The sequence below is a fragment of the Manis javanica genome, chromosome 5 (genome assembly GCF_040802235.1).
Source record: "Manis javanica isolate MJ-LG chromosome 5, MJ_LKY, whole genome shotgun sequence".
In the NCBI taxonomy this organism is placed as follows: Eukaryota; Metazoa; Chordata; class Mammalia; order Pholidota; family Manidae; genus Manis; species Manis javanica.
The window spans coordinates 64,899,468-64,920,609 of record NC_133160.1 but is presented as its reverse complement, the minus strand read 5'-3'; the positions used below and the strand labels follow the sequence as shown (position 1 = coordinate 64,920,609).

The window sequence follows — 21,142 nt, the reverse complement described above, 5'->3', positions numbered from 1 at the left end:
AGTATCTTTGCCAATGATATATCTGATGAGGGGGTAATACCCAAGATATATAAAGAACTTATACAACTCAACACCAAAAGGAACAAATAATCCAATTGAAAAATGGGCAGGGGACTTGAATGGACATAGACATTCAGATGACCAACAGACACATGAAAAGATACTGAGCATCACTAATCATCAGGGAAATGCAATTCAAAATCACAATGAGATATCACATCACAACAGTCAGAATGACTACTGTGGAAAAAAAAACGACAAGTGTTGGTAAGGATGTGGAGAAAAGGGAACCTTTGTACACTGTTGGTGGGAATGTAAATTGGTCTAGCCACTGTGGAAAGAAAGCAATATGGAGGTTTCTCAAAAACAAAAAATAGAAATACCATACAACCCAGTAATTCCATTTCTGGGAATTTATCCAAAGAAAACAAAACACAAATTTGATAGGATACATGCACTCCTATGTTCATCACAGCATTATTTACAGCAGTCAAGATACAGACTCAACCTAAGTGATAAACAGATTTGATAAAAGAGGATGTGTGGTACACATAGACAGTGGAAAATTAGCCATAAAAAAGAATGAAATCTTGCCATTTGTGACATGGTATATCAAATATTGTATGATTGCACTTATGTGTGGAATCTAAAAAACAAATGAACAAAACAAACTCAAACACAGAGGAACAGACTGGTGGTTGCCATAGGGAAGTGGGGTGAGGGATGGGTGAAATAGCTGAAGGGGATAAAAAAGGTACAAACTTCCAACTGTAAAATAAAATAGTCACAGGAATGAAAGCATAGGGAATATAGTCAATAATATATTTTTGTATGATTACTGATTGTAACTATGCTTATAATTGTAAATCTCTATGTTGTACATCTGAAACCAACATAATCTTGTATATTAAGTATTTCAATAAAAATAAATTTTAAAAAGATTAAAATGGGGAAATTTTATAATTTTTAATATTATTTCTGCCTTCCCTCATTAGTATAAATTCAGTTGAATGTCATTTTTATTGTGGTCTGGACATACTACTTTAAGTTTGTAGTATATTTTTTAGACAGATAAGTTAATGGAAATTAACAGGATCTTGCGTTTCTTTATTTAATTATGGAAAAATTCATGTATACTGTCTCTCTGCTTTTCTCTGTTATCACCTAGTGGTTGTGAAATTTAGCAGTGTTTCTTCACTAGGTTAGAGCCTTAGAGCTGTTTATAAAATATCACCTGTTAATAATAATAGGCATTCCTACATTTTTTTTGTATCTGAGGAAAAGCCATGGGAGAACTTATTGTCTACTAGCTGCTATCTCCCATAGTTTTTGATGCCATTAGTAGTAACAAATCTCTTGTAATAGAAAATATGCTTTTCTTTTTCAAATATTAGAGTGTAGTCATATATGGCATTCTCCTTTCTTATTGACATCCTCCTATTACTTTAATTTTTCCACATTAAATCCAACTGTTGTTTGCATTTTAAGTATAATTGAGCCTTCTTTCACTTAAGAATTATCCTTTGACTTAAGGATTTAAGATATTTTGAAAATTTACATGGTCACTTGATATATTTTTCTTTTCAGGGCTTATTACCAAAACCAAAGAAAACTCCATTTCTTGTCTCCTTTTTCATTGCTCAAGTTGTGACTACATGCTCTGGAATACTCTCTTATCCCTTTGACACAGTTAGAAGACGTATGATGATGCAGGTATTTTATGTTATTTGTAAGTCTGAATGTTCCAATATCTCTGATACTCGGGTATAATTTGTTCATATTTTAGAGAAATTTTGGCTGAAGAGATTTTATTTTACTTACTAAAATAAATGCATGATGTATTATCTTGTATTCTTGGCTATTCCAAAACAGCCATAATCCAGCAAAGCTGCTTCTCATCTGCTATCAGAACACAAATGCCTTCTACTCCTGAGCATATATTATTTGGAGGGTGGAGGCAGAATGGATGAACTTGTCTATCTTAACTGAATATCAGATTAAATAAAATAAGGCAAGTCACAAACATTGACATATGTAATCATTTGTTGTAGTATACTTTAATAAAATAATTTTTATCTCCAGGATGAAAACTTCTTTATATCTATGTTCTAAATATAAATACTCAAACCAAAATTTTAATACCACTGACTTAATATCAGTGATCTCCGCTGATGTTTCTTATTAACATTCATTCATTCTGCAAATATTTGACTGCCTGACCTATGCAAAGCTATGGTGACACAATTAAAATAATTCAGAACCTGCACCCAATTTCATAGCATAGTATTGAAGGCACACAGTGATTTAAATAGAAATGTGCATAGGTTCCAGGAATGCTCAAAATTATCAGATGTGGCCTCTTCGAGTTAAATCTCAGTTAAATAGGCTTTTTCTCCAACCTGTGAGAATGTTCTAAACGGTGGAGAACATATAGAAGTTAATGTGGCTGAAGAAGTAGTTCAGTATATCCAGATAATAAATTACATGAGAGCAAGTGAAAATAAAGAGTCCAGAAACCTAGAATAGTAATATGGTGCTTATTTACTGTGTGCTAGATACTGTCTTAAGCATTTTAGACTTTAACTCATTAATCTCAGAACAATGCTAAACATTTAAAATTTTGATAACTACTTCAGCTATGTAGGAAAATATTCTTAGAAAGTGCACATTGAAGTATTTAAAGATAAGGGACATGATGTCTCCTACTTACTGTCAAAATAATTCAGAAAAACAATTGTTTGTGTGGGTTTTTATATATGTATGAGTATTGCTAGGGCTACCATAACAAAGGACCACAGACTGAGTGGCTTAAACAACAATTTCTCACAATTTTGGAGGGTGTAAGTCTGAACCAGTGTATCCAGCACAGTTGGTTTCTTCTGAGAGCCTCTCTCTCCTGGGGTTGTAGATGGCCATATTCTCTGTATGTCTTACCATGGTCCTTTTACTGTTTCTCCTCTTAAAAGAATGTTCATATTGGATGAGGGCCCAGCCAAAAGAGTTTCATTTAACCTTAATTCCCTTAATAAAGACCCTGTCTCCAAATACAGTCTTCCCACTTTTTCTATTCTGTAGCATAATTTCTGTAATAGTAGAATTTAATGTTCATTGAATGTTTAGTAGAACTCACATATAAAGCCATCTGGACATATGGTTTTCTTTATGAAAATATTATCAACAACTGAATTTCTTTAATAAATACAGTATTTTTCCAACCTTTTTCCTTTTCTGTTGGTAAATTATACTTTTTTAGGGATTTATCTATTTCTTCTAAGTTTTCAAAATATTGTTCATGAAGTTCATAATATACTCTTCAGTGGATCACGTTTGCAGTGATGTTAAAAGCCATTTTTAATAATTTGGAGGCCTTTTATTATTTTTCCTAAAATAATATTTCCAGAAATTTGTAAAATATTCCAAATAACTTTTAATTTTGTATGCTTTCTGTTGTGTTTAGTTCCCTTTATTTCTGCTGGTTATTTTCATATTTCTACTTTTTTTAGGTTTATTCTTTTTCTAAAAATGTTTAGGTTGCTCATTAATCTTCAGCTTTCCTTTCTGATATTTCAAGGTCATTAATGTCTTTGTTACTACTGAAGCTTCATCTTACAAGTTTAATCAAGGAGATTTGTGGTTATTATTAGTTTTAAATATTTTCTAAGATGTGTTTTTCTTAATATCCAAATATATGATATGTTTCTAGTATCTTTTCTGCTGTTGCTCTCTCACTCAATTGCAGTGTAGTGAAAGGATGAATCGTAGTTTGTGATGCCATCTTTTGAAATTTGTTAAGCCTAATGCATGGTTGGTTTTCAAGTGTACCTCAAAAAAATATGAGTATTCTCCAGCCACTGCACACAGTGTTCAGTATGTGCCCATTAACATACTGTTAATGTTAATTTTATCTTTGGTGCTGCATAAAAAACATCTTAAGATAAAAGATAATAAAATAATGGCAAACTGTTTGTGTCCATATAGAGTGGTGAAGCTGAACGGCAATATAAAGGAACTTTAGACTGCTTTGTGAAGATATATCAACATGAGGGAATCAGTGCATTTTTTCGTGGTGCCTTCTCCAATATCCTTCGTGGTACAGGGGGTGCTTTGGTATTGGTATTATATGATAAAATTAAAGAATTCCTTAATATTGATATTGGAGGTAGATTAAATTGAGAAATGCATTTATTTAACTTGTTAAACATACAAATTACATAGCTGCTGTGAGTTATACATTTTGATAGTATGTTGTTACTGTCAGTATTTTCTTAAAGTGCTAATTCTATAATAAAGCATATGTTCTTTTTAGGGATTAAATACTAAGAATCAGATAAATGTGGGTTCCTTCCTACTTATACTCAAACTCACTTTAATGAGACATTTTACTTATTGTAAGTAGTATATGTTATTTCTATTAATTTAAAATTCATTTGTTATGACAAATTAAAATATATAATGCTAGGATCTAAGAAATGAAAGTATCTTCTTTTAAAATGCTATTTTAATATAACTAGCTTCTCATCTTTTATTATCAAATGACAAATATTTCTTAAAAGTTATCAGAAGATATCATATCTCTGGACATAAGTAAATTTTTTTCTACATCTCCACTAAAACACAGCTTAGGTAGTGCTATATGTAGTGCTTACGGTATCATATAGCTTTTAATAAACAGTCTAGAGCTATTCATTAAAAATCGATGACTTCAGTGACACTAAACCTGTGGTTGAAGAACAAAAGGTATAAAGTGGGATATCTATCTGCTTTTATATTTAAAATACAATCTTGCTAATGTGACTATGTCTTGGAACAAAAGACACCCCTTTGGAAATTAGCTTGTGTACTCTATTAATAATAAAGGAAATTTAAAACTGTTAAGTCTGATGAAGTTTTCCCTTGATTCTACCTTTATTAATAAGCACAGAGTAAAAAAATTTTTGTCAGAATTAGGAAGTAGCTTAAAAAGAGTTTTCCGAAGTTTTGTATAGGAGTCTGTCTTGTTTTTCAGAACTGTTATAGAAGATAAAACATTTGAAATACCCAAGATTTTAAAGTTTTAGTGGATAAAGAAATGTTAAGATAGTGGAGAAAAACTATAGAAAGATTTTTATGAGCTGTAAATGGGCAAAAAGTGTGGTGGATGAACTCCCTTGTACACAGGGGCAAAGTGTTTTTTCAAGGAAAATAACTCAAACTACTTTTTAATATATTGATGTATCACTTGAGAAAAATTTTAACTATTTTTAAAACTCCATATGATTCTCACAGTGGTCAATATAACACAGGAAGTTATGAAAACAGAAAATATTTTCCTTTCCTTCTACACTATTGCTAGTTGTGTTTATCATAACAAAAGGAAGATTTAAGATGACCCAAAGAAATTAAAATAATCAAATATTAGGAATAGTTTCTCATGTAAAGTTTAATTAAGAAAATACAAGTTTTCAGTTTGTACAGAGACTTGCTTAGAGGATAAAAGTCTTTAAAATCCTGAACGGCATGGATAGAAGGTGAACAGGAATTTAATTACTTTATCTCTAGGCTTAAAAAGCCTACTCTTTGAAGGTTGGAAGATGTATAGTTTGGACAAAAGAATGTAAAATGTTACTTGGTGTACTGGACTGAACTAAGCTGTTTATTTCATAAACTTGTTAATTAGAAATGACTTAGAGTAAGCAAACTCATAATGGAGATTTCATAAGGAAATAATTTTTGTAATAACAGAAATGTTGGAAAAATGAATAGCTGAAGTACATTTAAAATGTGTATAGTTTTTCCTCTTAAATTACTAGCACTCTGTCTTCTTGGCTGGAGAGTCTTCTTGGATAGGATTCTTAATTTCCTACCCTAAAAGTGTATCCCCAAATACCTAGAATTCCATTCTCAGAGCTTCATTTAGTTCATTTTTACTTAATTCATTTAAATACATCCTCCATAAAAAAAATTACCTTTTAAGTTTGTAGTCACTTATAGTTATTGAAACTACACTTATTTTAGTGAGTTTCACATTGTTTTCTCATAGAGGTTTTGCTACAGAGAGAAAAAAACAAAAACAAAAAACATGTACTAAGAGGCCAGAGCCCATGAAAAAATTTTTACTATTCCATATTACTATTCTAGATTGATGCTTTACAATAATAGAACTTTGGTATGTTGAACTGAAACTTCTGAAATAGTTCTTTTGTTTTTGTACAAATATTGTGCTATATAAGTAAGAAATGATACTTGTGTTCCTCTTTAGCTAATTGATCTGAACACAAATTCAAAACTGCTCCTTTTCTACCATATCTGAAATGTTAGTATTTGCCAGGGGCCAGTCCTTAGCTCTTTGTTTACTTTGTATATGCTCCCCAGTTCACTTTGTCTATACCATCTGTATGCCAATGACCCTCAGATTTTTCTCTAGCCAGGCCCAGATTCCTCTTGAGTTGTCAAATGCAATTCTGATTGTCTCTTACACCACTTTCTCTGTATGTACCATAGACTTCTCTAACCTACCATTTCTAAACTTAACTCATTTTCTCAAATCACACCTGCCTCTCTTCATAACCCCTATTTTGATTAACAGTATATACCAATTCTACCCAGTCACCCACTCTAGAAACCTGGGAGTTATCTTTGCTTTTCTTCTACTGAGGTTCATATAGCAAATAGATCACCCACTCTTGTAAATTCTGCTTCCCAAAATCTTCTAATTTCTTTCCATTTTGACAGCCATTTCTTTAATTCAGGACTGACTGTTACCAATGCAAGCTATTTTAATAACCTTACTGAAGGTAAAGGATAAGCTGCTGTAAGAAAGAGACTGAAAAATAAAATGGTTTAAGTAAGATAAGTGTTTTTTTCAAATAATAGTTGTGTGATGAGCAGTCTAAGATAACAAGGTATCTGTTCCATAAACTCCTTCAGAGACCACCTTCCTTCAGTCTGTGTGCTTTAATCTTGTAGAGAAGTGTTCTTAACCATTTGTTCCATGGCCACCTTTGGCAATCCGGTAAATCCTATGACCCCTCTCATAATAGTTTTTAAATGCATAAAATAAAATATATAGGATAATAAAGGAAACAATATTTGAAATATGGTTATTAAAATAGTAAAAATTACAAATTTTTAACACATAACAAGATCCAGTGGTCTAGTAGCTAATTTCATAGTACTGATGACCACAAATGTCTGAAATAATACATGCAACAATTATAAATATGAAAATATCTGCTTTCTATTGGTGGGAAAAATCACATATTATTAATACTATTGTGATTTGTGCCTACATACATAATTGAAAAAAATGTTAAACTTCAGTTACAGTCAGTTCAAGACAACCCCTCTTAATTCTATCTATGGATCCCTTAGAGATTTAGGAACCCCAGGTAAAGAACCCCTGTCCTAGAGCATTGTGCTCATTTACATAGTCAATGCTGACTCTCTAATTTGTGTTCCCACTTGAGAAAAGGGAAAGAGAAATCAGAGCAGGTGGAAGGGATTTTAACCAAGTGAGGTGGAAGTTACATATGTCACAAATACAAGTCATTGGTGAGACTTCAGTCACATGGCCATAAGAAGGTGGGAAGTACAGTCTGTAGGTGAGCAGCCATGTGTACAAGACACAGTAAGATACATTGAAAGACAAGTAGAATTCTTTCACAGTCTCTTAAAGTGACCCTTCCGTATCCAGTCTCACTTTGCTCTAGTCCATTCTTAGCACTGCTACCAAAGTATTTTTTTAAACTCCAATCTAATTGTGTCAGTTTCCATCTATTTCAGTGCCTCTAAATATCTTACATATCTTATACAGTAGTACTTCCTGACTTGTAGATCATCTGGATTAGCTGAGGTTGGGGAACAGTTTTTGCAAGTAATCTAGGAGTCTGTATACCCACTAAAATTGAAAGTTGAATTTTAAAATGAGATACATACATACATACATATATATATATATATTCATATATGTACAAGCTTTGGGGATTAGCAAAGTGATCATGAACTTGTAGTATGTAGACATTATCATTTCAATAAATGCTAAAAAAACATTTACTTTGGAAGGCATAACTTCTTTTACAATAAAAAGGGGGCCCTCATTCTCTAAAAGGTAAACAGCTGACCTGTATGATAAAGTAAATCTTACTCTTAGCATAGCCCACAATATCCTTCATTATCTAGCCCTAGACTTCAGCTATACAGCATATCTGTCCTAGGCATTATAGGCATATCAGTAATGTCTGATTGCCAAATACAGTATGCCTTTTGATGCCTTTGTGCCACTGCACCTTATTTTTTAATGTCATGTATTTTCTTTATACCTTCTTTTCCTTCTGCCTATTAGTTCCTTTTCATTATCTACTTCAAAAGTTACTCATTTTTAAAAGCCTAATTCTAAAGTTGCCTCCTATAAGAAGACTTTCCTGCTTGAAAGGATCCCTCCCTCCAAATAAGTGTCCCATTTCCAGCCCTTCAAAAACAGGCTTCTGGACGTCAGTGCAAATCTCTACTATAGCATTTATTATAGGGTGGACTTCCTACTTATTTAAATAACTATTTATTGTGCACCCCCTAGTTTAAGGCCTTGACTGGTTGTGAATCATACAGAAATAAATAAATTCCATGTCCTCAGAATCTAGTAAAGGTCATAATTTAGAGTTTATAATAAAATGGACAGAACAGATAACTGGTAGAGAAGAGAATGAGAAAATATATTTTAAAAGGTGTGAAAGAAGGAAACAAAGTCAACTTTAGGCAATCTCAGGAGGCTTCATAATAGTTCACACTCAGTCTTAAACAATATTGAAGATTTTAAGCATGTAAAATGGGAGCTATATCCCAAAGGAAGATGGCAGCACAAAAACCTGGTGAAGAAACTCATCATATCTGAGCAACAGTAAGTGGTCAACCTGGCTGAGATAAAATAGATATAAAAAAGTAATAGGAAAAGGGTTGGGGGAGTAAATTGAGGGTCAAACTGAAAGATTTTGAATGCCAGAGTGAAGAGTTTATAGACAGTGGAGAACCACTGCTAATTCTCTGACCAGGTGAATAACAGAGTCAAAGCAATGGTTTAGGAAGATAGTTTGGCACTGTTATAGGGGAAAGACTAAATGTAGAAAAACAAGAGAGCAAATTATAGCAATAATCCAGTTGAAATAGAGATTCTGGATTATCAAATATTATTGCTAGTATAGGAATTAAGTATCTAGCAGTATGGCAAATTGAACTTAAAAAAAAAAAAAACCACCCACATGAACATGCTGGATAAAACTATGTCCAAAGGGTTGGTTTTCTTTTTTTCATAAAAAGGGAAATACCAGATGTCAGAATCAATGGAGTTACTCAAGACCAGGAGAGTAGCTGGGCACTGGCACTGTAGTATTCATAGGATTCTGAAATAACAGACATAAGGGTAGTTTTTACATCCACATATACATGGGATTTATGAATGTAGGCCCTGGTAAAGTAAGGGGACTGAAATAACACGTATCTACCAACCACATAAACTGTCCAGTAAAGCCAGTAGTTTGAGGGAGTGTCTTATTTAAGAGAAGAGATTAGGAAAATAGGCACCAAACCATAGTAGACAAGGTTAAGATTGCCAACCACTGGAAAGAAGTGAGTAGGAGGAAAAAGGCATGTGTAAGAAATCAAAATATCCAGGATTGTATCACAGCAAAGTTTAGGGGTGAATACATGGTACAGGAACTCCAAACTGAAAAATTAAAACTACTTCAGCACCAGCAATACTTCTTCAGAGCTCTGTCAGAAATACAAAATCTATTTGGTACACTTCTATAACCCAGGGCACAGAAAAAGCCTTACTAGTGTGGGGATGGAATGGGGGTATGGGGAGGGCTCTACAACACAAAGACGACAAGTAGTGATTTTACAGCATCTTACTACGTTGATGGACTGACTGTGAAGGGATATGTGGGGGGGACTTGGTGAAAGGGGGAGCCTAGTAAACAATGTTCTTCATGTAATTGTAGATTAATGATACCAAAATATAAATAAATAAATAAATAAATAAGCCTTACTAAAGATGAATTCATGGTCAAAACAGTATAAATTCTGTGAGGAAACAAGCAAGCACTAAGTGGCAGCATTAGCAGATACAACAATTAGAATTAGCACCCCAAGAAGTAAAACTGTGCCAAAATGCTCTAAAAGACTGTAAAATTAGAATATTTAAAATAATAGGTTTTTTTTACAGAAATGAAAATAGTATAATATGAAAGAAGAACAGAGAAGTTTGAAAAAGGACGTCTAAAAATGGTAGAGTGCTTAAAGTTAAAAACATGACAAAAGGAGGCTGAATCAATAGAGATTAGAATAGAGACCCTACACATTCCAATAGGAGATCCAGAAGAAACTAAAATAAGAAGGAATGAAACGCAATAATAGGATAATTTCCAAGACTATTCAAGAACCTAAAAAAATCCATTGATCCTGAGGTTAACAAAAATTTTTGAATAAAATTTTTAAAATCCACACTAACACACATCATAATAAAATGAAAAATAGCAAAGTAAAAAGACAAATTTATAACTTACAAAGGAACAATATTTAGAATATCAAGAATATTTCTCATAAAAAATACTGGAGGCCAAAAGATAAAGGAAAGTATCAATCAAGAATTTCACACCCACCTAAATTATTCAAAGGTTAGGGTAAAGAAAAATTTTCAGACAAAAAAAAAAAAACAGTTCAGTATTCAGAGACCTTTACTGAAAGAAAACAACCTAGAAAAAAGGAGGAGAATGCAAGCATCAGCAAACATATTGGTAAACCTACATAAGCAATGGCTATAAGAAGACTTTGGTGGAAGAAGTGACTTCAGTTGGTGAATCTGAGAATAAGTTAACCTCTTTATCACTTCTCTTGGGTTCCAACATTCTGGTATCCTCTTTGAAATTTTACAGGGACAGGCCACAATGTGGAACTAGGTGTATTACTCTAACTAGGTTGGTAAGTGCTTAATTCTGGGGAGCAATCATTACAAACTCATAAACACATGCAGTTCTCTAATAACAATGTTATCAGTCATAAAGGTAGTATTTTTATCTCCATTGCCTACTCTTCTTAGTTGTTTAACAATCCAGGTAGAGATTCAGCTAAAATGGTATCTAGAAAAAAGTTTATGGATGCAAATTATGTATTAGAAAACACGAAAGACTGAAAGTAAATGAGCTAGGTGTCAAATTCAGGAGATCAGAAAAAGAACAAAGAAAACATACAAATATAGAAGGCAATGATGAAGAGATGAAATAGAAAACAAAGACCCAAAAAGGCAAAAAAACCAAAAGCTGATTCTTTAACAAACTACCAGTGATAGGAACCAAGAAAAAATAAATTCAGATAAGGTAAGAATGAAAAAATGGGCATACGGCTACAGAAGAGATTTTTAAAAATCATAAATGACTAATCAACTATATGCTAACCAATATGAAAACCTAGATGATATGGCAAATTTTTAATTAAAACAAATCAATATTGATTCAAGAAATAAAACATTTGATTATACCCACTAAAGAATTTAACCAGTGGTCATTGTCTCATAAGCTCTAGGCCAATATGGTTTACAAGGTTGTATTACTAAAACTTTCCTAGAGAAAAGAAAAGATAGGAAACTTCCTCAATTTCTTCTATAAGTCTAGTATAATTTTGGTATCAAGAAGTAAAAAAAAAAAAATCAAATCATACTTCTACATACAAAAGCAAACAATGTAAATAAAATAACCACAAGTCAAAACCAATGTATCTAAAAACAGCCAACACTGACTAGCTGGTTTATCTCAGCAATACAAGCATATTAGACAATCTCTTAATATTCACCACATTAGCAGATTAAGGGAGAAAGAAGTCATTTCAATAGATGATGAATAACATTGTTTCAGTATCCACTTAGGAAAAAAATTTAGCAAACTTAGAAAAAGGTAATTTTAACTTTCTTACATTGTAAACAAATATTTAATGGTAGGCACAAGACAAGAATTCTCACCACTACTACTTAATTCCACATTGTGCTAGAGAGCTTAGGCAACATCATTAAGAAAAGAACAGGAAGTAGGAAGATTAAAAATGAAAAAAAAAATTACTTCCCAGGTCATATGGTTCTATACACAGAAAATCCAAAAAACTCTACAAATACTAGAATTTATGGGAGTACAACAGGGTTTCTGGATACATGGATCAATATAGAAAAATTAATATTTCTGTATTCAACAGCAGCTTAAGCATAACTTTTATTGGCTTTTTGGTGCCAGGCACTGTTGCTATGCTTACATTACTCAATCATAAAAGCAGCCTAGTAGGTATAACCTTCATTTTTACAGATTTTGAACCTAGGACTTGAAGATGTAACTTGCCAAAAGTCCTATTGCTAAAAAATTAAGCGAGCCTAAAACCACAATTTAACCTATATGATCCCAAAGCCTGTCATGCTTTTAGCCATTTAGGTGCTCTCATTTCCTCCCAGTAATTGCAAAGAATGTGATGATCATCCCATGCTCTTGACCTCAACTATTTCTTTTTACACCGATATTTTAGGTGTTTTTTAAATACATTAATCTCACACCCTCAAGTTTTACACACACAAAGCATGGATAAATATATGGTCCTAGGAGAGTTTCAAAATATTCTGGAATAAATCTATCTAAATGGGGATGATAGCTGAAGAGGCAACAAAGGACACAGGGTAGAAGCCCTGCGCCGCCGGGCAGGAGCTGGGGCCCAAGGTTCTGTGAGAAAGGCAGTGCCCAGTCCCTGCTCTGCTCACACTCCCTGTTGGGAGGCCCCTCCTACGAGTCCGGTCCCGCGGGACAGAGGACGGCGTTGACCCAGAGCCACCACCACTTTTCTTCTGTGCTTGTAAAATGGAAGAGAAGTGTGATTCTTTACTGTAGAAAGACCAGGGTCAATACCATACATTTCAGCATCCTGAGCATTGCCCTTGAAAATGGATTTCATGTCCGCATAGCAACAGCGGCGGGAGCTTTGGTCACGCTTGCGGCTACTGCTATTGCAGCACTGATAGTAGTAAAAAGTCTTAAGTTCTTTAAAGAGGTGGACAAATAGAGATAAGAGTACTAAGGAAACTGGTAATAAAGTGTATTTCAAGATACCAACGAATACAAAGGAGGAAACACAGGAACAGCTGGGTGGGATGGAAAGGGAGACACCGGGAGAACTGAGTAAGGCAGCAAAAGACAGCGAAACTGGGTGTGAACTGAAACTTCATTAAATTTCAGGCAGACAACAGATACTGGTCAAATGAAGTTAGGCAGACAGCTGGACCACAATAAGCTCTTTTGCTGCAGACTAAAGGGCAGGGGCTGGAGGCGATGCAGTTTTCACTGGTGTCATAGAGACGCACAGACTAAGGTCGTTTTCCTGTAAATCTGATTTTTGGGGGTAAAGGTTAGGGAGGAGACTGCATCTTTAGATGGTGTGAAGGAAATTACATAAAAGGAAAGTTGTGTGTTGCTCCTTGACATAAGTTTGGTTTTTGCTTTTCAAAGAAATTTGTTAAAATCCTAAAATTCGTTCAATCGACTCGCACACAGGACACCAGCTTGTGAAGCGAAAAGGACTCCTTTTCCCCGGAATCAGCGGCGCCCCTGGGGGCGAGGCCGCAGCGGGCGCCAGCTCACAAAACCCGGCGGGCGGGCTGGCGGCAAGGGCGCCTCACCACCCAGCCAGCGGCACATGGGCCCCTCGGGGCGGCGAGGCCGGCGGGTGTGTTCTCGCAACCCGGGCGGGCCCCTTGTTGGGAAAGAGCATGGAGCCGGTACGGGGTCAGCGCCCGACCCGGGGCACGCCACGGAAGCACTCTGCCGCTGTGAAGGGCATGCCCCTAGTTGCCAAAAGCAGCCAAAGAGGTGCTTCCGAACACGTTGCCTAGCCGCGGGCGCGCAATTGCCTCCCCACTGGCCCCGCCGCAGTGCGCCTAGCGGCCGCGAGATAACGAACAAACCAACTCCGCTTCCCCTAGGCTTCTCCTTCTTGATCCTCCACGCTCCGCCTTTCCTCTCTCCCATTTCAGGCCGGCTCAGCCACCTCCATTTTCCAGATCTTTCTCGAACCCAAAGCTCTTCGGGCAGCTGTTCCCCGAATGCTGACGGAAGGGGCCGAAGGCCTGGAGCAGCTTCCGGCTTGGAGCAGCCGCTCGCGCGCCTCCCTGGCGACCGAGCGCGCAGGCGCAAACCTCAGTAACTGCCGGTTGGAGGCGGTGGAACCGCAGTGGAGAGACAGGCGGCGGAGGCTGCGGCGCGGACGGCCTCTATCTCTGCTGCAGCTCATCGACGCGCTGCCCCAGATTTAACGCGTATCGACTGTGAGTCATCTCTCCCTTGCTTCTCGTAGGAGTTGCAGTCCCAGGAACAACAGCCCAGAAGAGGACGCGGTCTCCGCGAAGGAGGCTTCAGCACCGGCACCCCGACGCTTAGCGGCGGAATGTCTGTGGTTGGCATTGACCTCGGCTTTCTCAACTGCTACATCGCTGTAGCGAGGAGCGGCGGCATCGAGACCATCGCCAATGAGTACAGCGACAGGTGTACCCCGTAAGTGCCTTGTCTGGTCATAACCCCGACCCTAAGAAACGTTTTCTCCCGACGCTTAACGTTGGTCTGGCCTGCTGGTTTCTCCTGATGCGCCCCCGACCCCTGAGATGACAGGTGCAGCCCAGCAGCTGCAATCACTAGAGACCGCTGGTTGGCGGGCCCAGGTGGGAGGTGGACGTCCTCGCTCCGCAAAGCTGCTTTTCCTTCAAGGACAAGAGACTTAACTCTTAACAGTTTGCGCATCTCCCTCTCTGTACCCACGCCCGCCCGCGCCCCCCTCATTCCTCCTCCTCCCACCCCCATCTCCAGCGACCCTGCTTTTTTAGTTTCGGGGAAAGGGATTGGTGGGGACCACCTTGAAGTCCTGAACACTGGAGAGAGAGCCTCTGGTTACCTCTAGTAGGATTATCCGCCGTGAGCGGGCATCCCTCGCTAGCTGAGGAAGAATTCATTCTGCCCTTCCTCCTTTCCCCATCCTCTCTGCGTGACGGCTTTCTCTCAGAAAAGTAAGAAATGAAGACAGACTGCACGCGTCAGAAGATGAGTTACAGGTTCATCTGATCCAAGAAGCCTTTTAATTTTGAGAGTTGTGTATGCAGGGTTTTACCCTAGTGTCCTTGAGAATTCGAGGTAATCAGACTGTGACTCATGTTAATTAATGGTGCATTAAAACGGAGAGAATCAGGGATGGGAGTTGTTGGCCTCTTGTAATATGTCTATTAATGGAAAGTAGTAGAGTTAGAACCTATCGAAAGCTTTTCAACGGAATGAACTATTGGAGAGTCAGAGGCAGCTGTCCTGTAAAAACATGACTGTGGAGTGACTCTATTATGAACACCTGATGAAAGACTTAGAAAGAGTGGCATTATATCATAGAAACATGTCTCTACATGTTCCATTGTGTCTCTGGTCTGAGAAGTTTGTTGGCAAAGGCTATAATGAAGACAGGGATATGAAAAACTAGCTTCTTATTGTAGGTGCCTGTTACTGGTAATTTTATAAGTAAACCAACTGTTCATTCTTTCCATGGAAAGGTGATTAAACATATTAATTTGACTATTCAGTACGGTCCAAAATATAATACTTTAAATATAAGACTAACCAAGATCAGAGTTAAGCTAAGCCTTTAAATGTTTACAATTCTATGAATAATTTAAAAATATGTCAAGGAGATGTGGCAGAGTAGCTTACTTGAAGCAGTCTGTGCTTGAAACCAGAGAATATTCTGGAAGGCTTTAAACCACCTTTTTCTAGGTATTTGCATTAAGTTGTATTGAAATTGTCGTTGTTTATATTTTCAAATATGAGCCTAGGCCAATTTTAATAGTACTGGTAGAACTCTTGCTTCTCCTTTTTACATGCCTTTTCTGGCTCTTATGCACGAGAGGCGGAAACAGTAATTGTGAACTGTTAATGACTTCATCTATACTAGATTTTAAGCCACAACAGATCTGGGCTTCTACCAGAAAAGGAGCAGGAAATTGCACTTTCCCCTTTCAGTAGAGTAAAGGTTAATGGAAACAGTGTTTAGCATCAGGGACTAAGCATGTGGAGAAAAAGTGAGAGGTAGTATGGACATTCCCCTAATCCCTAAAGCCTTATCCTAAAAGACCAAAAACCAGAACTGTGAGGCAGATACTGTAGTTCCAGGCACAGGTATCTTAGTAGTGAGTCCATGACTCTTTAAAGAGCCTGACCAGACTTAACAAGAGAGTTCTTTTAAAAATTAGGCTGCTCATTTGAGTCTTCTGAAACTCTCTTCATTACTATTCTTCAGTGCATTGGCTAAGTCTATGTGGCTGGGATTTAATATGATGTTTCTGATATGCGTGTAAGAGAGCCACTACTAATATCTAGATTTAATGAGCTTAATCCAAACTAGAAGTTCCTAACGTGGAAGGATCATATTCTCTTCACTTAGCTTGCATGAATAACTCTGCCCTTCTTTCCATGACTGAGTGCTGTCATTTACTTCAGGAATGTAGTTTTTGTTACTGAATTACTTCTTCACTATAGTCTGGTGTTCTTACACTATATTTACTTTGGGGGCTTAAATTACTGAGTGAAAACATAGCGCTTTCTGATCCCTAGACATTTGTTTATTGAGTGCCTATCTGGCAAAAAGCATTTTGACAGAGGACTTGTAGTAATTTTTCTAATACACCAAAGTATTTAAAAAATATTTATGGACTCTTTCAAAACGTTTTTGCCGTATTCAGGTTGCTGATATCAAGGTAAAATGACACAGGTATTTCTAAGACGCAAATACATTATAAAAGGATCATGTAGAAAGAGGAAAGAAATGTTCAGTTTAGTTGGTTTCAGTGTCCATACTTTTCACATTTGTTTCATTCTTTAACATATTTGGTTATGTATACATTGTAAGTCAAGAAGGACAGTTAATGAAAAAGATAATTGCCTAAGTTTTGACCTGCAGTTAAGGGACCAAGAGTGAGTAATTTAAACTATTAATTCTTCAGATACACCTTCTGTAAAGTTGGAATGCTTGTACTAATCTTTCTTCACATATGGTATGTTAATTATAGAGGAAGAAAGAAATTAACATGCATAAATTGAATAGGAAAATACTCATTTTTTCCTGAACATTTTCTTTTTAAAAATTGCACAAATAGTACATGCTTAATATAAAAATACAAGCACTTAAAGGATGAAAATTAAAATTTTAATTCCTCCACTCAGGAATAAAACCTCCAAGTGATTCTCCAAGTGTGTTTCAGGAGTAGATTATACTTTGTATTCTATTTGGTAACTTCTTTCTATGTAAAACATCTTATATTATTAGTTTTAGTGTTTGTATATTTCCTTAATTTAATTCATCCCCTATTGGACACTCAGGTTTATATTTTCTTTTTATAAACAGTGTTGCAATAATTATCTTAGTGACTAAATTTTTGCCTCTAATTCCTTCAAATAAATTCCTAGAAGTTGAATTACTGAGTGTGCATTTTTAAGGCCTTAGATATGTTTGTATTGTTCAATTAAGTGCAGATGTGGAAATTGGAATTTCCATCCTAGGCTTAATTATATCAAACTGATTAGTCTCACACATGAGAAGAGAAAACTGCAGCCAAGAATCCTCATTTAATATCAGGTTAAAGCACATAATCAGTTAAAACATGCTGCTTGTATTGATAATAGTGACTGCTGTGTGCCAATTATTGTTATACATATCACACCAATTCTGTGAGTTTGGTAATACTAGCTATCTTTTTCCATTAGAAACCTAAAGCTAAGGTACCTTGGCCAAGAACTTAGTAAGCAATGAAACGAATTCAATTTTAGGCATCTGACTCCAAAACCCTAATTTTCTTCCATTGTCTATTGGCATAAGGATAGTGCATACATACTAAGTTAATGAGAATGTAATGATCAAAGGAACAAAGTATCTGGCTGGGCAGTTTTGTTGAGCAAAGCATCCTTGCTCTAGTATCAGTAAACTCATTTACTTTGGGCTAGTTTCTAAGAAATAATCTTGTTTTAGAATGTTTTTAAGTTATTTTAAGAACATGTAAAATTGTATTTTGTTAAAAAATTAATTGAAAAATCATACATAAAATATGTTGGTATGAACGTATGGAGGAAAGCAGTGTGAAAGACTAAACTACTAACAATGGATATTTCTTGGAGGCAGAAATATGGAGTGTATACTTTTAATACATAGTCTAATGTTTTGAGTTTTCATGAACATATTTTACAATATAAAAAATGGATTTTTATATGAAACTTATTTCAAGAGATTTTTGTAAGATGTGTTGTTTTATCTTCAAAATTCTGTATTGCCGAACAATATTCAGACTTAATTTTCTGTCTTTTTTTTAACTCCTATTTCTTGACCAGTGTATGAATAATGGGAAAACATTTATACACTACATCTCAGATATGTCATATTTCTTCTTCAATGCACAGAAGTAGAAATCACTTAATTTGGGGTCTTAAACATTTTTATACATAGAGAATGCCAAACTCTAGAGGTTAACAGTGTCTATGGTTGGGTAGGAGGCATTTTTACAGTGATAGGAGTTTGAGGGTAGGAGGCAGCTTTTACATTTTTTATGAGTAATACTTTGTACTACATGAGTTGATTTTGTTTGTATGTTTTGTATGATCCTAAGTTAACTTTGACCTTAAATATTTTAAATGCAAGCTAGAAAGTAAATGCAACCTTTTGTCTCTTACAAACCACCTCCTAAACTTTTAATGTGTTTATTTTAGTTTTATGCAAGTATATATAGATAACCGGGTTGTTCTTTTATTTATGTTTTAACAAAAGTAAAATTATACATATTTTGCAGTTCCTTTTTTAAAAATACATTGTGGACATCTTAGACTTGTACATATGCTCTAATTTACTTCATTCTTTTAATAGCTATACAGTATTTATAGGTGCACTATTAATGGACATTATTTTTAGTGTTGACAAAAAAAATTCAGTGAACACCTTCACTTTTTTTTTTTTAATTTGTGCTGAGATGAGTGGAAAGGCAGGTGGCTCACACTTTAGCATGGTTAAAGCTAGGTCTGTCACATCTTTTGGTATGAACATTATCCACAACAGAACAAAATGACTCTCAAGTCATTGCCTTAAATTTGTGGGTGAGAAATTCTGGTAAGTTTGTAGAAGGCAAGGAATGATAAGTCCAAATTGTATAACTTATTAGTTTAAGATGTTTAACATGTCATTGAAAATCTTTTTAGTATGTGGTTACTACAATATAAATTAATGAGCATAGCTGTGTTCTGATATAACTATTACAAAAATGGTGGCAAGTGGTAATTTGCAAACTCCTCAATCAAGATTAAAAGAATTTTAAAATTACTGAGCATTTCTATTTGTCTTTGACCTGGTTAATTTTAAGTACAATAAACAGCTTTTCAAATTATGTATCTAATCTGATAGTGTAGTAATATAATTTAATGTACCTAATCAGCTTTTTAAATAGTCTGCATATGTAAATGTGTGATTTCTGTTAACAGTTTCAAGTTATAATCTAATCTATGAACTATGTTTACTAATAACATTTGGAAATGCTTAATAAAAAATTTTTAATATGTTAAAATATTTTATACATTGTCCATATTGAAAGATTGGAAAGTTTTTATTGTTGTTAAATTATATATGCCTAGAAGTCTTATTTTTTTAAGTAGCAAGCTAGAAAGCAAATGGCAACAAAAAGTTCTTTTGAGAACATTCCTCCCCCACCCCTTTTCAGGGCAACTTTTTTCTAGATAGTTAAATTTGGAAAATAATAACCAGATGTTTTCTTTACTGCAGAACTTCTCAGATGCATTAATTTGTTTATAGGCATTGAAAAGCTCCAAAGAAAGAATGTTTCTCCAATTTTTTTGAATCTCTAAGGAATTGTATTCCACAGAACATTATTTGGAGAATGATGGTATAAGGCAGTGGTTCTCAGCAAGAGATTTTGCCCCCAAGGGCACATCTGACAATATCTGAAGATACTTTTTGTTATCACCCTGGGAGTGGGGTGAGGGGAGTGCTACTGGCAGCTAGTGGCTAAAGGCCAGGGAAGCTCCTAAAATCTTAAGAGTCACAGCATAGCCTCACTCCCTCAACAAAGCATTTTCTGGCCCAAAATGTCAATATGGCCAAGGTTGAGAAATCCTGATTTATGGACGTCTTGGCAACCATTGTCGAAACTAGTTGCTCAGCTGTTGATAATTTGATTCGGAGCCAAACTGGCAATGTACCAAGCTGACCCATTGATTTAAAGTGATTGTGCTCTCATCATTTATTCAGCTGTTGTATCTCTTAGCATCTTCTCAGTGATAGAAGAGCCTGTAAATAGTAATTGTGATATTATTGAAATTGGCAAGGGAAAGTTGAAATTTTAAAAATACAGCCAGTTGTAAAACTAAGTGGTAAAATTAGTTCAGCCTTTGAAAAACACTGTTCTGGGATCTTTCCTCTTCAGTTTGTGTTACTTACAAATATGGAGTGTTCTTTACATTATTTAAAAACAACTTTAATCAAATACCATTACTGAAACAAATTACAAATCTATAATCTGTCATTTGACACCCTGTATAATCTGGCCTCAGTAATATCTATGAAAATGTCCTATGAAAGTAGCCAAGTTGTATTCTTCCTAGTCTGCAAAAAAGCATTACCCTTTAGAGTAATTGCACCAATTTGCTATTCATTCAATTAAGTACCTTTACTGTGTACCAGATAATGATCTAGGCCAGTGCTATTCAGTAGAATTTTCTATTCTACTGTACATCTGTTCTGTATACATTCTGTTCTCTATATACCCAGTGGCCACATGTGGCTGTTAACCACTTGAAAGTTGGCTGTTGAGCACTTGAAATGTGACTAATGGTGAGGAACCAAATTGTTTAAATTTTACTAGCTACGTGTGGCTAGTGGCTACCATATTAGATAGAAGAGATCAAGGCAGTGAGAGCATACTACATCTACCCTCTGTGGAGTTCACACAGTAAATTGTGAAGCTCATCAATAAGTAAATTGTATCAGATGGTGATACATTATGGAGAAAATTAAAATGAGGTAAACATTAGGAGATGTGTTGGGGAAAGGCAGAAATGTTGTTTATGTA

At 35.4% G+C, this 21,142-nt stretch overlaps 2 protein-coding genes and 1 long non-coding RNA gene across 3 annotated transcripts in view; 2 read left to right on the top strand and 1 right to left on the bottom strand.

Moving 5' to 3' along the window:
- SLC25A31 (solute carrier family 25 member 31) overlaps window positions 1–4,871 on the top strand; it is a 28,236-nt gene extending 23,365 nt beyond the window's left edge. Inside the window, exons 5-6 of the mRNA XM_017658743.3 lie at window positions 1,588–1,713; window positions 3,979–4,871. Of these exons, the coding sequence (XP_017514232.2) occupies window positions 1,588–1,713; window positions 3,979–4,173 (321 nt within the window). The 3' untranslated portion in view covers window positions 4,174–4,871. The remainder of the gene's footprint in view (window positions 1–1,587; window positions 1,714–3,978) is intronic.
- Window positions 1–14,082, bottom strand: part of LOC140849554 (uncharacterized) — a 53,630-nt gene extending 39,548 nt beyond the window's left edge. Inside the window, exon 1 of the long non-coding RNA XR_012131580.1 lies at window positions 13,958–14,082. This is a non-coding gene — a long non-coding RNA (uncharacterized lncRNA). The remainder of the gene's footprint in view (window positions 1–13,957) is intronic.
- Window positions 14,083–14,219: 137 nt separating this feature from the next.
- Window positions 14,220–21,142, top strand: part of HSPA4L (heat shock protein family A (Hsp70) member 4 like) — a 55,692-nt gene continuing 48,769 nt past the window's right edge. The window contains exon 1 of the mRNA XM_017658740.3: window positions 14,220–14,543. Coding sequence (XP_017514229.1) covers window positions 14,437–14,543 — 107 coding nt within the window. The 5' untranslated portion in view covers window positions 14,220–14,436. The remainder of the gene's footprint in view (window positions 14,544–21,142) is intronic.